Source organism: Lissotriton helveticus, chromosome 8, assembly GCF_964261635.1.
Source record: "Lissotriton helveticus chromosome 8, aLisHel1.1, whole genome shotgun sequence".
Taxonomy (NCBI): domain Eukaryota; kingdom Metazoa; phylum Chordata; class Amphibia; order Caudata; family Salamandridae; genus Lissotriton; species Lissotriton helveticus.
In genome coordinates, this window is record NC_136069.1 from 1681047133 (window position 1) to 1681063457 (window position 16325).

At 42.7% G+C, this 16325-nt stretch overlaps 1 protein-coding gene across 1 annotated transcript in view; it reads left to right on the plus strand.

Annotated features, from left to right (window-relative positions):
• Positions 1–16325, plus strand: part of LOC144774082 (NACHT, LRR and PYD domains-containing protein 12-like) — a 193711-nt gene extending 177386 nt beyond the window's left edge. Inside the window, exons 7-8 of the mRNA XM_078659109.1 lie at positions 8650–8820; positions 16148–16325. Of these exons, the coding sequence (XP_078515235.1) occupies positions 8650–8820; positions 16148–16325 (349 nt within the window). The remainder of the gene's footprint in view (positions 1–8649; positions 8821–16147) is intronic.

Sequence of the window (16325 nt, forward strand, 5' to 3'; positions counted from 1 at the left end):
AAAATTAGGAGGAGTCGCCTTGACCAGGTCCGGACCAGAGGCATTGTCCGTCCAGGATTCCATAGTAAAAGCTATCTTAATGTCTTCATCTTCTATGAATAAGGCACTCTCTGTGCTGTATTTAATCAGTGATCTGACATTCATCAGGGCACATTTCCCGGTTACAGTACCTGTCATTCCCCAACTTTGCAGATTGATTTCTAGCCATTTCTAAGGTGTGAAACAGAAGCTTTGGGATTATGCTCCCACACCCTGGGCAAGCTTTTTGGAGCTCCTGGGCCTGAGAATCAGGGCTGATACAAAGGCATGAATGTGTATTGGTGTTTAGATTGCGTTTCTTTAGAAAAAGACCATCGTAACACATTTTAGCTGATTACCTGTGCTCCCCAGATCAGGGGGGCTGGTGCTGAGTGCGGTCCGATCGTGGGCGGGGGCAGAAGGGCTTGCCTTTGGTGCGCCTTCGGCGTGCCGTCGGTGCGTCCGCTGCTCACTCGTGCCAGATTGTGTTTATATGCCTTTAGGGAGCCAACGCATATCCCGCTGACCTCTGTGGAAACTAGATCCTAAATATTAATACCTACTCGTTGCCACCAGTAGGTAATGTATATTTTTGTGTATGTGTATAAATATATGAGTATGTATATATGTATGTATATGTGCATATGTATGTGTGTGTATAAGTATGTATGCGTGTATGTGTATATATGTAGCATGTATATTTATATAGATGTATTATGTAGATGTATATATGTGTGCATATTTGTATATGTATGTATGTATATGTATGCATGCGCTATGTGTGTGTATATATTTAAATATTCATATGATTGTCTCTTTTCTGTTAATATTGTGGGAAAGGTACATCCATTTCATGGCAATAAAATGTGTGCCAGACTGTCAAGTATTTGGGCTAAAATGTAATGGGCCTTAAGAAGAGAACGGATGTGCTCCTGACAGCCTGGCCACCTTCCCTAATCGGTCACCCTATCTGTTAACAGTCCGGCTGAAGCACTAAGTTTGGTGCAAGGGACAGGCCCCTTACTCCTTTCTCCTATATGATGGTGATGGGCGTGTAAAAAAATATAGGACAGTTAATCTCACCATATATATGATATCAACACCCCTATGGTTGGAGCTTCTGTCTAAGGGCATTTTTATGAAAGAGAGGTCAAATTTGTCCCTGCTAAGTCACATTCCAAACCACAATAGAATTGATAAAAAAACGTTACCAGGAGTACCACAGTAAGATATATATGATATACACTTTAGGTCCATATTTATCATGGTTTCCACCACCCTTGCACCATGCAAGGCAACTCATGGCAATGTAAAACCTTGAATGAGATTTACTAAGCCACATAAGGTTACCTTGCATTGCTAGCATGGTTTAGTAAAGTGAGGTGGCGCAAGTCACCCCATTGTCCTCGGGACCACTGTCGTCACTCCTGATGGATTTTCATGTTGTGCCACAACAGTACTACACTGCTGCATATGGGCTTCATCTAGAGTGTGCCTCCACCCATATTGGAGACTGGGTACAACCTCTTGCTTGTTGTGCCATCTATTTGATTACGCAGTACCTGATTCCTACAACCTGTACTGTACATACTTGTTCTAGAAGTAATATTGTCTCATGGAAAAAGCATTGTGAATTGGGCTCATAGGGATACTGCCCATTTTACTTTGCACCATCGCAACTGTGTCTACAGAACTCGTTATACTCAGTTCACTTTAGAACAATTTTTTTATAATCAATTTACTCTGCTGCATTCCGTCACGTAAAACACCGGTTAAACCGGAAGTGAAAGGGGTGAGGAAACGCAGAACCTTTTTCAACTCAAAATATAAGGCACAATCAATGGGGAAGCAGATACTGCATGATAAGGAATGCAGCGGGACCGAATTTAGAACATGCGATAAGCTGAGAACAGCTGTCTGAAACTTCGACCGACACTCCGGTCATAACGAATGTGGTAACCAGAAATTAAAGTCCCCAAGCAGAACCCCACTGAGGGTTGGAATTATCACCTCAAGAAACAAATAACGACAATTTGGAGAATAGCCTTGAGAAAGTCGTGGGTTACATTCCCTCAACGACGAAACACGTGTCGGCTGTGACGTCTCCAGAAATAAAACTACATCATCAACAAACCTGAATACAAGGAACTGAAATTCTTGATGAATGTATGACTGATGTATGGTGGAAACACATGTGAACTGTCAGAATTCTATCCAACGTGTGCTAAGGAGTACTAAATGTTTCTTGTGGCTTTAGCCAAACTAGAAGAGTGAAAGTGGTTCTCTTCTCCTTGTAGCACCGTATCTCACACTAACTATTGTTCTAGCAATAAGTAAGGTGTACATTCCTTTGAGGCGCCATAACCTAGTCAAATACCACTAACCAAGGACACAGTAATGTCACCTCAGGCAGTGGGGAAGAACTGTGACACGTTGCGTCCTTGTCCCCCCCTTTATACGTAGGCCAAGTGGGCTGACTCAGCGTACGCCTGGCCAGCGTAGTGGTGTGAATAAGTATCCCGGGCCTCTGGGCGTTGTCCATATTTGGGCTGCACAGGAAACAAACTTATGCGTGTGTCTCCATTGCAGTGTTGGCGCCACAAGGCCCGCTATCGACAATGTTGCAATGTTGCAGGCACACGGAGGGCAGATGCACACGAAGGGATTGTACAAGGAGCGCAAGGCCGCTCGGGGTATTGGCTCATACACACCAACTGTTGTGTGTATCGCTATTGGTGCACCACAAGCCTAAGGCATTGCATCAATTGCAGCGCGAAAGACATCACATGTCCAGAATGCAAGCAGTACTCAGACTAACATTAGGAATGAAAGCTTCTTTGTCTCAATACAGAATGCAGAAGGACATCTGCACCACCGAGCTGTATTTTGCATGCAGCAGACAACCCTTGAAAGATACACTATATCAGATGATGATGACTCCCACAATACGCACAGCGGTAATGATAGCCCAATTTACCTACACCCCACACACAGAAGTCCTTGCTCGAGGTGCTCTTGCATGGATTGCCCTTGACACTTACAAACACAGCAACACATATGTCCAAACATTGCACCCTCATATGACCCATTGCTCAGAGCAGCGGCAAATCATCAACATAACTGTCGTAGGTCAGAAGAGTGCCGGTTCTGCGAGAGCCACCAATGCAATGGTAGGACATCCCGGACACATGCAAAACCCCTGTCACATGGGACTGTACCTTGAATGATTGCAGCATTTGTTGGGGTCACTGGCAGTGTTGCGCATCAGTCACCGGCTAAGCTTCCGCCTTGCCAACGTCACCTGCGTTCAGCCTGTGTTGCATTGTCGATCGAGCATATTCGAGTTGTCCATGGATGTCTGCCTATCCAACAGGACGGTAGCTGAACTGGATCTTGACATGTGTGTGCGCCCCCTCTTAGCCCACGACCAGGAGTGTCACCGTGATACCCATTCATGGGATGCCTTGATACTTGGCAAACATGCTGGCAGCCGGACATGGAAGACTGCACAACTCCTCGTGTGCAGTGACCATATTGAAACGCTCCCCTATTGAGCTGTGATGCATATTGGTGAAAGGGAGTGGACGCAGCACTCCTGTTTGGACCATTGCACAGGTCCCAACACCTTGTTGCATCCTGGAGAACTGGTCACGTATCTCACGGCAACAGTGGACAAGGCTGCATTCGCCTGGACTCCGGATACATAAGTGGACAACAAAGCGGGTTGACACACACCTGTGCAAGGTGAGTGGACAGCGGCGCTTGGCTACTTACCTCAATCTGACATACTGCTGGAGGGAGAGTACACATGTAGGTATGCGTAGAGATGTACTGTTGACGAATGTGATGGGAGACACTACTTTAGGACTGCCAATGACTGACATTTCATACACAGCACTAATTCAAACATTGCGTGGGTCAAAGGTGTGAAATAGCGCAGCTGCTGTTTCAGTGCAATGAGGCCACAGCTAGTGCACACCTTCCCAGTCATCTCATTGGCCATGTGCGTCACGGTCAAACATGTGCATTGATGTCATTTCCCAGGGTGTACCTTTTTGTGCAATCAATGTCACTACATTCATCCATACTTACATACTTGGTCGATCGTGGACATGACACATCTGTGTGAATTTGGAATGTTTAGTTCATATTAGATGGAGTGTCGGAGCTGGAACAATACATGGCCATGCAAACTCCACATTACTTTGTAGCCCAATGGAGGGCCAGCCACATTCCTTCAGGGCTTGACGAGTACATCGAAGACGAAGAGTACAGTCCACAGTCTGATTGCTGTGTCATTGGTATGCAAACAAAATATAGCTGTCCATGTCAGAGTGTTCCAGGGGACGGTGTGTGGTGTTGTTACAGGCATGATGCAGAGGGAAGAACCAAACTGAAACAGGGCATATAGCGGAGATGAATGCTAATGCCTCCTTCTTAATACAAAGGTTGATTCACCGCATCGTTGTCCTCTATGTTATCTGGCTGACATGTGGGTGCCGGTGTTTGGTCGGCAGCACTGTGTGCCACAGACACATCAGAGGCCGCAGGTGGTATGGCCGCATCACTGTGTGCCACTGACATATTAGGGGCCCGGAGATGTGTTTGTAGCAGCACCAGCAGCATTCATCTGCGACTGCCTTAGTGGCAGCAAGGCGATGATGAGGATCTGCAGGGCATGGAAGATCCCCGGGAGTCTTTGCTGGTGTGTATCCGTGGCAGCCATTCTTTCCACATGCCTCCGCTCCATGTTCTCCATTGTCCTCAGCATCTGTGCCAACTCTAGGCTGCGGTTCAATGAAATTTGAAAGGTCTGATGGAAACGTTGAGCTGGGGCCTGGGAGTCTATACACTAGGATCCCAGCAAACAAGTTAGTGGGTGATATTTTTATGGATATTTATGTCTCCCATCACATTCGTCACAGGGACTGAATACACTCTATATACAGTGACAGTGATATTTTGTTTTGGATATGATGGCAAGACCTCATCCTGGTCTGCATACCATGTCTGTCTAAGGAATGTATATCCTGGGGGTATTGCATTTACCAAATTAGGACCAAACTAATCATTAGCCCCAGTCTAAGTGATAAAGCCCTAGTATGGGTCATGTGTCAATATGAATTTGAAGTAGATCCTCACACACAACATTTTTACACAAAGGCTACCAGCCCTTATCCTGTGTGTTACAGACAAGGACTTCCGACTTCTGACTCCCGACTGAGCCTTGAAGCATATAGTCCCCCCTTCCTCCCAGATTGATTCTCCCTGCAAGATTGAGGACACAGGACCTTTTCAGCACCACCAAGCTTGCAACCCGAACCTGAAGATGATCCTGATTAATAGGATCGAAACGTTGTCGACTCCTCAGAGCAACTGATGGCGCATTTCCTTTTGTGCTTCAATTAAATTATTGTCATTACCCACTAAAACATTGTAAATTGTTGCTTTGAACCACAATATTCATTGTACATATATATGTTTTCACATTTTTACCTTGCGCAGTTTCGCTGATTGCTCATTGTCACTTGTGACGCCACTTTTATGTGTCACAACCACAATTTAGCACCAAGTCCAATTAGATTGCCTATGCATTTTATTCCTGCATTGCTGCTACAACTGTACCTTCCTAATTGTGACCTTAATTATATGATGCCAAGTGCAAAATCTACTCAGAGTCTCCTGTCTTCTTTTCGTGTAATGTATTGTACATACGTGTTTAACTGACTTCCTTAATGATATCAGTTGAGATACTGTTGCCTCTTCTCATGTATCTACACAAATCTCAACGTGGTTTATGGGTTATACTCCTGTTGTTATTGCAAGTAGCCAAGTGGAGCATCTGAAATGTTATATGGATCGGACCGCCTACGTGCATCTTTCCTCTCCTGCCTTCTCCTACTATGGGTATGGCTTGGCTAGGGTGGTATCTGATGTGTTATATGCATCAGCACGTCGTAGGTGCATCTCATCTATCCTGACTTCTACTAGTGGGAGTATACGTGGCCACGTGGGAACCTAATGTATAATGTGCATTGGCACCGCCTAGGTTCATCTCATCTAACCTTACTTCTACTACGCGGGGTATGGGAGTTGGGCCTGTGTATTGCTGTGGTGGTTACTGCTTGTATGTGGTACTATGTTTGGACCTAGCGTTAAGTCCCATTAAGTGGCTATGGAAATAGTTGCAGACTAATATGTGATGATGACTTCGGGAACTGCCACTGGATTCAAGCAAGCCGGGCTGAAGACGGCTGGAATGCCAGAAACCGGTCCTCGGAAGCTTGTTTCCGGTCCTGGGAAGACATGGCTTGGCAGTTCGGGCTGGACTGTTCCCATGAGGCACAAGGTCAGACTGATTTGCATATAGCCATGTCTGAACTGGGGTGGCAGAGTGGGCTAAAGAACGGTGATGGATTAAACCCAGATCTTTTGACTGGGTGTGAGTGTTTGATTGATTCAGATGCTCCGTCCATCACCACCCCCTTTTGTACCACTTTTGGACGCCATAAGTGTGGCAGGGTATGCTCAGACGTGAGTCCCTTGCTCACTTTGCCACTGGATTCAAGCAGGCCGGGCTGAAGACGGCTGGAATGCCAGAAACCGGTCCTCGGAAGCTTGTTTCCGGTCCAGGGAAGACATGGCTTGGCAGTTCGGGCTGGTCTGTTCCCATGAGGCACAGGGTCAAACTGATTTGCATATAGCCATGTCTGAACTGGGGTGGCAGAGTGGGCTAAAGAACGGTGATGGATTAAACCCAGATCTTTTGACTGGGTGTGAGTGTTTGATTGATTCAGATGCTCCGTCTATCACCACCCCCTTTTGTACCACTGTTTGATGGCATCTTGATATTTGAGTGCATTTTATTGTTAATGACCGCATGGGACCAGGAGTCACTGTAGTTGTATTGAAATCTCATAATCAAATGTTACAAAAACCAATTGCGCCCCGGTTTGTACCAATCTCTTGACAGTGATCTAAGCATCAGTTGTTCTTGTGAGTGCCTAGAAATCAGACTGTTTTGATTAAACAGCACATCATATTGCCACTGCTGGTGCTTTTAGTCCTCCAACGAGGGGGAAATGTTTTTCGTTGCCTGCAGAAAGGATTTTCAGTATTTGTGGCAGTGGTTATTCCATCACATGTTGCCTTAACACATTGGGGGCTCTCTGCCTCATTTCAGGTGGACTTTTTTGATGATACTCTTGTAATGAATTCAAACAATTCATTATTATTTTATCACCCCCTCTCCAAAAGATTTCTTTTGTGTGTCGAGTTGTTCCAGCACATCTTTAATGCTTACATCCAGCCATTGTGCTTATCTAGTAAGTTTGCATTGTAATCCTTTGTGACATACACACAAGGGGCCCGATTCACTAAAGTAAACTGAGACTAAAGTCTAACTTTATGACTCCTAAATGCCCTTCGTGAATACCGAAAGTCGTACAGTTAGACTTTCGTCTCAGTTTACTTTTGCGGATCGGGCCCAAGATCTTTATGGAAGCAAACTAACACATCTTAGACCATTTCTTGAAGGTTGTCACAATGTTGGTCCTGATAATGACCCTGTAACATTTACTTTGGGATTGAATTGTCAGCTGCATCGCTAGCGGACTGACAATGATGAATGTACTTGCCAAGGGACATTAGGCTTATTCCTCCCAGTGAGGGAAGCATTTGTTTGTACATTTATTGACTGCCCAGGTTCCCAGGATCACATTCTTGCCCTCAGGAGCCTGCAAGAGCCACAGTGTGCTTACATAGCAGAGCTGCTGAGCTTACCACACATGACAAGAGGGATCTTTAGACTTTTAGGCTTCCTATGATCCGTCAAGGTTATACTGTTTAAGAGGATTAAGCTCGCCCACTGTAGAGTAAGACTGAAAATAGGGCAAACACAAATTGCACAGGTACCACCAAGAGTGCAGTGGAGACCGTAAGCGCTCTCACGCAGGGGTCCCTCACAGACTCTCCTAGCCCCTCATTCGCAACTCCACAGCCAACTGCTGAACCGTGTTGAGGGAAGAGGTGTGGCGCCGCGGCAGGGTGACTGACGCTAAAATCTGGGGCTCAAGGATAGATCCCCTGCACCGGCGGCAGGTCAGCCCAGCACCATGTGACTCTGGGCAATAGCTTGCTTAATCTTCCCGACGGCCCCCAGAGCCCAGAGGCCTTCAGGTAGCTGTTTGCACTAAATAAATACTGGATTTACATTTACATTTGATCTCCCAATTGACTAAGTGGGAAGTGGGCACCAGAAAAATGTGAAGTAGTGGGTAAAGAACTGTGACCAAACTTTTTCTATGTATGAATAGCAACAATCATATCAGAAGACAGGTAGCAGCAGTAACTTCTAAAGTTCTGACTTGACGATTCGGACCACAGCAGTGTCTCCAGCATAAAACATTTATTTCAATATTTTAAAAAATGTTCATTTACTCCTGCTGCTGCTAGTCTGAAAACCCTCCTCATGAGATTCTTATAAAAATAGGGTCTGGTGGATGTTTAAAGTGGAGATGTGTTATTAGAGGTGAGCCAAAGACAGGAGCGACATGAAAATTAAACTGAAGTAGTGATACACCTGTCTGTGCTCTGCTTTATTTCTCTACATATCTCTTTATTATTCTGTAGGTTGGAAGAGTGCTCTCTCACTGCTTCTTGCTGTAAAGATCTCACTTCTGTCCTGAAAACAAACACTTCACTCACAGAGCTTGACCTGGGAGGCAATGAGCTGGGAGATTCAGGAGTGAAAAAGTTATGTGAAGGCATAAAACATCCAGGATGCAAACTAAAAACACTGGGGTATGTAGCTGTGTTTTTCTTATCATATTATTGATCGCTCAAATATACATTGTTGACGGGGATCATATATAAATATATATATTTGATTGTCACTTTTCTGTTAATGTTGTGGGACAGGCACATCCATTTTAGGGCAATCAAATACGTGCAATAAGAGAGGTTTGTGGAGCGAGGGGATCCATGCCCAAATCTGCCATCATGGAAGAAGCACCTATCATTTCCTTTGCCAATGTTGGCCAATGACTCAAAAATACCTTAAAAGTAAACTGGATGTTAAACCTGTAGGATTGTAGTCAGTAAAACGACAGCAAATCCAATGTTAGCACTGATAGCGATCTAAACAGTTATGCCAATTCGCATTTTGATAGCGTAGCTATCGCCTTTCACACCAGAAGGACAAAACTATTCAACGTTCTTCTAGCATTGCACACTTGTGGTCGCATCATTAATGTTTTTATTTTTTTAAAGTGAAAAGTGAACGCATTGTAATGTGCTAATGTGACAAACATAGCCTGGAGGCTTAAGATTCACATTTGACCGCTAACAGAATTAAACAAATTAAAGGGCTTTCAGAGATGGGATGACCTACGTATCTCCACTTTGGGGGACATAGTGGCCAGGGGAGCGCTAAAACCATTTGCGGCTCTAAGCTCGGATTTTGGACTGCACCGTACACAGTTCTTCAAATACGCGCAACTACGACATGCTTGGCGGGCCCAAGATATCCAGGCAAACGAACTGCCGGAGTACGCGCCTCTAGTGGGACGCCTCCTAGAGGAGCGCATTCCGGAAAGGGCGGTCTCACTTACGTATAAAACTTTGACAAATAACATATTGGGCAATCTGACTAAGCTTAGAAAGACTTGGGAGACCGAGGTGGGAAGCATGGAGGATATCGACTGGGATATTGTACTGATGCATCCCAGAGAGGTGGCAATTAAATCCCGACTGCGCCTCATCCAGTTTAATGTGCTCCACAGAACCTACTATGACAGGGTACGGCTCTATAAAATGGGGAGGACGGAGAACACAACGTGACTTAGATGCAGAGACATGGAGGGGGACTTCTACCACACCGTATGGTCATGCACTAAGATATAGGACTACTGGGGTAAAATCTTTGAGGAGTTGAGTGAAGTGCTGGAGATCCACCTCCAACCGGAGCCGAGGTTGGCCCTCCTGGGTATGACCAATGATGTGGACCTAACGCGCCCCTTACTGACCTTTCTGGTATTGGCGCTGGTGGTGGCCAAATGAGACATAGCCAAGTATTGGGGGGGCATCACAACCGCCAAGGCTGGATGAATGGAGGAAAGGTCTAGATCTATATATGGCTGCTGAGAGGGTCACTTACAATGCAAGGGGATACCCGAGGAAGTTCTGCAAGGTCTGGGGGAAATGGAGACACTATCATGGTTTGGATGGGGAGCTATGAGGGGCACTTGAAAAGAAGCCAATTAAACAAATGTATGACTACGTCCCGGGGACTCAAGTGTCCCAAACTTATAGACAACCGCAATACGGCACTTTGGACATTGGGCAGGATCGGAATGACATTTTTAACGAAGGTACTGTGGGGAGGGTGGTGGGTGGAGGAAATGGAGATGCGTACTGCTGATTACATGATTATACTGTTACGTTATGATAAAATGCAAATAAAAATGTTTATGAAAAAAAAAAAAGATTCACATTTGACCTTTTGAAGCTACCCGAGGAAACATTTTGATCTTAAACAACACAAAATTAGCAAAACAACAAGTCTACAGTGTTGACAGATGAGACTGTAAAATACTTCGTAGTTTGTGCAACAGAGAATTAGCAAAGCTGTATGTGGTGTCTTGATGTCATGTCTGGAATCAGGAACGCTGCGCGCTCGTGATTCCAGAGTTGACAGTTAAGATCCAGGCTTATAGAATAGACGTGTGCTTTACTACTCGACAATAAATTGAATGTAATTCACTCACCACTCAAGTGCCATGACTTAATTATTATATTGGCGATGATCGGAGGCGAACTTCCAAGCCTGGAGTCCTGCTTGATGCAGACGAGGGTCCTCGAGAGCAAGTACAGCCGAATTTCCATTTTCGTCTGGATTTTAATTGCCGAAGCATTCCTCTCTACTCGCGACCACGATTTCTAAAAACCACGTGTGTTTTAAGGGTCCGGTGAGTTTTTTACGTAATTTCAAGCTGTTTCTCATCTTCGAGCACTCAGAGCCCGGAACTTAGTGCGGACCCCTCTGACGCTTGCATGACGTATGACGTATGAGCGTCAAAACGTAAAGCGGCCATGTTTTGGGAACCAAATTTCAATAAAACACGCGCAAATGATGTGGCATGGCGTATAAACGTCAAAACGCACGGCGGCCATACTTTGGGAACCAATTTAACATTAATACTTGCAAAACCATTTCGAGCAAGCTTTAATCGTCATTATCGTATTTCAATGTGAACTTTTCTGATACGTGCATTGTGACTTCAATTTGAGCCATTTTAACAATTTTATTACAAGAAAAATACAGAATTATAAAAAAAAAAAACAGAAAAAAAAAATGTTATTTTTTTTATTTTTATTATTTCATTAAATAATCCTAAAATGGATAATTTTTCTGCACCAGCACCTTTTCTAGCCTCTCCTGGTGAGCCTGTTTTAGAATGGAAAAGATGGAAAGAAGGTTTCCAAGCGTATATTGAGGCAATTGGTGGTGATGACTACACTGAAAAAAGAAAATTGGCTATTTTGAAACATTGTTTGGGTGCAGAAGGCAGACATGTTTTGAGTCATTTACCTCCAAGTGGAAATGCGACATCCACCGCTGAAGGAGAAGTGGATGTCTATGAAGAAGCTATATGTCAATTGGATAAACAATATATCAAAAAGGTTAATGAAGTGGTTTCACGACACAAATTTCTTAGTAGAGGTCAGATGCCCAATGAATCAATCGATTCTTTTATGAACGATTTAAGAATTTTGGTGTCAAAGTGCAACTATTCAACGTTCCAAGACCAAATGCTGCGTGATCAAATGGTGCACAAAGTTGCAGATGTTAAACTTCAAGGAAAGTTATTGGATGCTGAAGACTTAACCTTGGACAAAGCGTTGGACATTGCTCATCGCTTTGAGGATATGAAATTGGGATTGAAAGAACTTGCTGAGCAAAAAGTCTCTGAAGTAAATCTGGTCAAGAAAACCTACTCTGATGACAATAAACCGAAAAATAAGAGTCTGTAATAAAAAAAAAAAAAAGAATATGTTTGTTTTAAGTGTGGTATTTCGGGTCATTTAGCAAATGACAGAAAATGTCCAGCCATTGGTCAAGTGTGTAGATACTGTAAATTAAAAGGTCATTTCACAAAAATGTGCAGCAATAAGAATAAGTTCAAAAGCAAAAATTTTGATCGTGGAGGGCAGACTGAAGAGAATGTTAGGGAAGTAACGAGCGACATGGAAGATAATGACTATCTTCTAGCTGTATATGAAATTGATACATCAGTAAAAGATGCTCCTTATTGCACTGTTGTGATTGGAGGAAAAGAAATTAACGTTATGGCTGATTCTGGTGCTAGGCACACTCTTATTGGTGATGAATGGATGAAAGAATTTTCTAATCTTACTCTATCACCTCCTGACATAAGGTTGCTTGGGTATTCTAGGAAACCCATTGAGGTGTTAGGATTTTTCGAAACAACTTTAAGTTTTAAAGGAAAGACAATTAGTACTAAGGTTTATGTGGCTAAAGAAGGTTCTTGTCTTTTGGGTTGGCCACAACAAAGAGATTTGATGATAACTCTAGATCCTAATCATCCTGAACAGGTACTGGGGTATTCTGATTTAATATCTAGTGTAGAATCAGACCCTAGTTTAGAATGGGAAAGGAGATTTCCTAGTGTTTTCGCCTCAGAAAAGTTGGGTCTTTTAAAGAAATTTGTACATAAGATTGTTTTAAAACACAATGCCATACCAAAGGTGCACAAAGTAAGAAATGTCCCTTTACATTTAAGGCAAGCTGTTAAGAGTGAGTTACAAAGGTTATGTAAATTGGATGTAATTGAGGAAATAGAATCTTGTGGAAAAGCAACTTCAAGAATTGCAAGATGGCAATACAAATTACAAGACTTTCACTTCAAGGTGGAGTATATTCCTGGTGCAAGAAATATTTTAGCTGACTGCTTATCAAGGTTACCTGCTCCTGATGACCATATTGTAGAAGATGATACTGATTTGGAAAGTGTTATTTCTATTTGTGAAATATCTAAAGGTTCTCTTCAAGAACATGATTGGAGATCTGCATGTGATAGTGATACGACTTTAAGAGATGTTAAATTGTATGTTAAGTCGTCATGGCCACGAAAGACTGATTTGTCAGAAAAAATAATTCCTTTCTTTATGATTGCTCATGAGTTATCCCTGAATGATGACATTTTGTTTAGAGGTTTGCAGTTGGTAGTTCCTTGTGAGTTACAACAAGTAATTTTAAATATGGCTCATGAAGGTCATCCAGGCATGACAAGCATGAAAAATAGAATTAGAAGTGATTTTTGGTGGCCAGCAATGGACAAAGCCATTGAACATAAAGTTAGAGATTGCATGGAATGCTGTTTGAGTGATAAATCTCAAAAGCATATTTCTTATAAGCGTTTACCCCTTTCTAGACCATGTCGCCCTTGGGAGTGTGTTTCAGTAGATATAGCTGGACCTTTAACTTATAATAAATGTGTTGTTTATGCCATTATTCTAATAGATCAATTTTCTCAATGGCCTGAGGTTAAAATTGTTTCAAACATTACCTCAAGTGTAGTTATAAAGTTTTTAAATGAGATATTTGAGAGAGAAAGCTTTCCCGATTCTGTTTCCACTGATAATGGCGTACATTTTATATCTACTGAAATGAAAGAATATTTGAGGTGTCATGGAATCATTCATAAAAGATCCTCAGTATAATGGACTCCACAGAGTAATGGAATAGTGGAAAGGTGGATACGTGTATTTAAGGAAGGGTTACAGTTGGCACTGCATAATGGAAGGGATTGTAAACAAGCATTAAGTGAGATTTTGTGGTGTTAAAGAAATTCTCCTAGAAGTATGGGAGATTTATCTCCTTTTGAAAAAATGAGGGGAAGGAAGAGTTGTTCTAATATGTCTCAAACATGGATGTCAAATTTGACCAATAAGAATAACGTTAATATCTCGAAAGATGTTTCTGGTCAAATTGATGTCAATGATTGGGTCCGTGTAAAGAAAAGCAGACTAGTCAAATCTGGTGAGTCACGGTATTCTGATCTTTTGAAAGTCATACGCGTTGGCAGGCTTGTAGTTGAACTATCAGATGGAAATGTGTGGAGCTTATCTAAAGTTGTTAAAGTTCCTCGTTGGTTGTGGCCGAATGAAAATGTCCATGATTCCTATGTACCTTCTTGTTCGAATTCTGCCAATGCCGCGAAAAATTGGAGAAAGTTTTCCACATCATCTCGTGGTGTTCCTTGTAATCAACGTCCACTAAGAAACCGTCAGAATCCTTTGTGGCATAAAAATTACTCTTTTGAAAAGTAATAGTTTCAGTTAAGTGTGTTATGATTTCTCCCATCTTTTGTACATATATTACTAGATTCTATTGTCATATGTTCACTAGTATGTAAATTTCTTCCCGTTGCTGCATGATTCATTCTTTTGTTATATGTTCCACAACTGTTTGCTTTTCTGTATATTTCTCCTCATGCAATTCTTTTTCTTTTACGAAGGGAGATGTGTGGTGTCTTGATGTCATGTCTGGAATCAGGAACGCTGCGCGCTCGTGAGTCCAGAGTTGACAGTTAAAAGACCCAGGCTTATAGAATAGACGTGTGCTTTACTACTCGGCAATAAATTGAATATAATTCACTCACCACTCGAGTGCCATGACTTAATTATTATACTGTAGACAGTGGGATTGCTTCAACAAGTAAATATTGTTATAGTACGCATTTGTTCATTATGCAGGCAGCAGACTAAAACTACAACTTCCAAAGTGCGCAATGTCGTGCAAAGAAATATAAGCCCATTTAGCAACCTCAAAAAAATGACTCTTAAGAATAAAAAGTTATAGGAACATTGCTTGCCTCATGAAAGTAAATTATATATTCACAGCTGAATACATTTATGTGTTTTTGCTTCTTTACCTCTGAAAGTGTCCACTGTGGAAAAGCGAACAATGAGGGGTGGGGGGGAGAATGCTCTGAGCTCCTGCTGCATGAATGTTAATAACTTGATGCACCGCAATAAACATGTGCAAGAACAGAGGGGTTGGCGGGGATGGAACCAGAGATATATTAGGCAACCTCTTTAGTGACAGTTTGTGCAAAGCCTATATTTGTATCAGTTAACCGCTTCTACTTCTTGCAAGCTATAAGGGCATTCACCAAGAGCGAAATGCTATTAAACAGTTGCGTTTAACATCCCTTCTTTTGTGTTTATTTCTTATTTGAGTTGTGCAGGTTGTTACTGAACGTATACAAAATAATAGGTTCGGCAAGCCACGCGCTGAAGAAAAAAATGCGCACGGCTGTCATTGCTCACGATTAGGCCTAGCAAGTCTGGCTGACGCGCTGCTTTAAAAAAGTTCCAATATTGACACGCGCATAAAGAAAAAAAATATGCACCTCTGCTATTGTTTACTTTCAATATTAACAAACAGCGACAGAAGTGGGGCAATGACGTGTCGAAAGCATAAAACAAAAAAATTAAGTTCTCCCAAATAGTAGATAAAGAAGGCACGCATAAGTACACTGTACTTTACATGTGCTCCTGAGCCTTCAAAGGAAGTAAAATACTGGCTGCTCTAACCAGACAGGAGGCTGCAAAGAAGAGTGTCATTGGAATGAACCAACGGTAAGCAGGAGGTGGAAATAGAATCATTTTAATGATGACAGCATGTCTTGCAGATAGCGCGTGTACGCTGATGCTCGACCTAAAAATGTGAACGACCAATTTAACCAACCAATAGATGAAGAGCTCTGACCAGAAGACCATCTATGAATGAATAACAACCTGTGTTAACGTACAACTTGTTGCAACAACTGCTAAAGTTGTGAGGTCATCATTCACACCACACCAGAGATCAGCAGAATAAACATGTTTTTGCTTATTGAAAATACATTTAGTTGTCTCTGAAAGTCTTAAATTTCACCTCATGAGATTCTTATAAATAGGATGTGGTTGGATGTTTAACGTGTGGATGTGTCATTAGAAGCGAGTCAGTCAAGGGTGGGAGAGAAATCAAGCTAAAACTGGGATTGTGATGCCCCTGCCTATGCCCTGCTTTACTCCTCTCCATCTCTCTTCCACCCTACAGGTTACAGCGATGCTCCCTCACCGATTCATGCTGCGGAGATCTTGCCTCTGTCCTCAGAACAAGCACATCTCTCCAGGAGCTCTGGCTGAACGAAAATGACATGGGACACTGCGGACTGAAAGCTTTGTGTGGGGGTCTAAGACATCTACGCTGCAAACTACTGAAACTTTGGTACTGA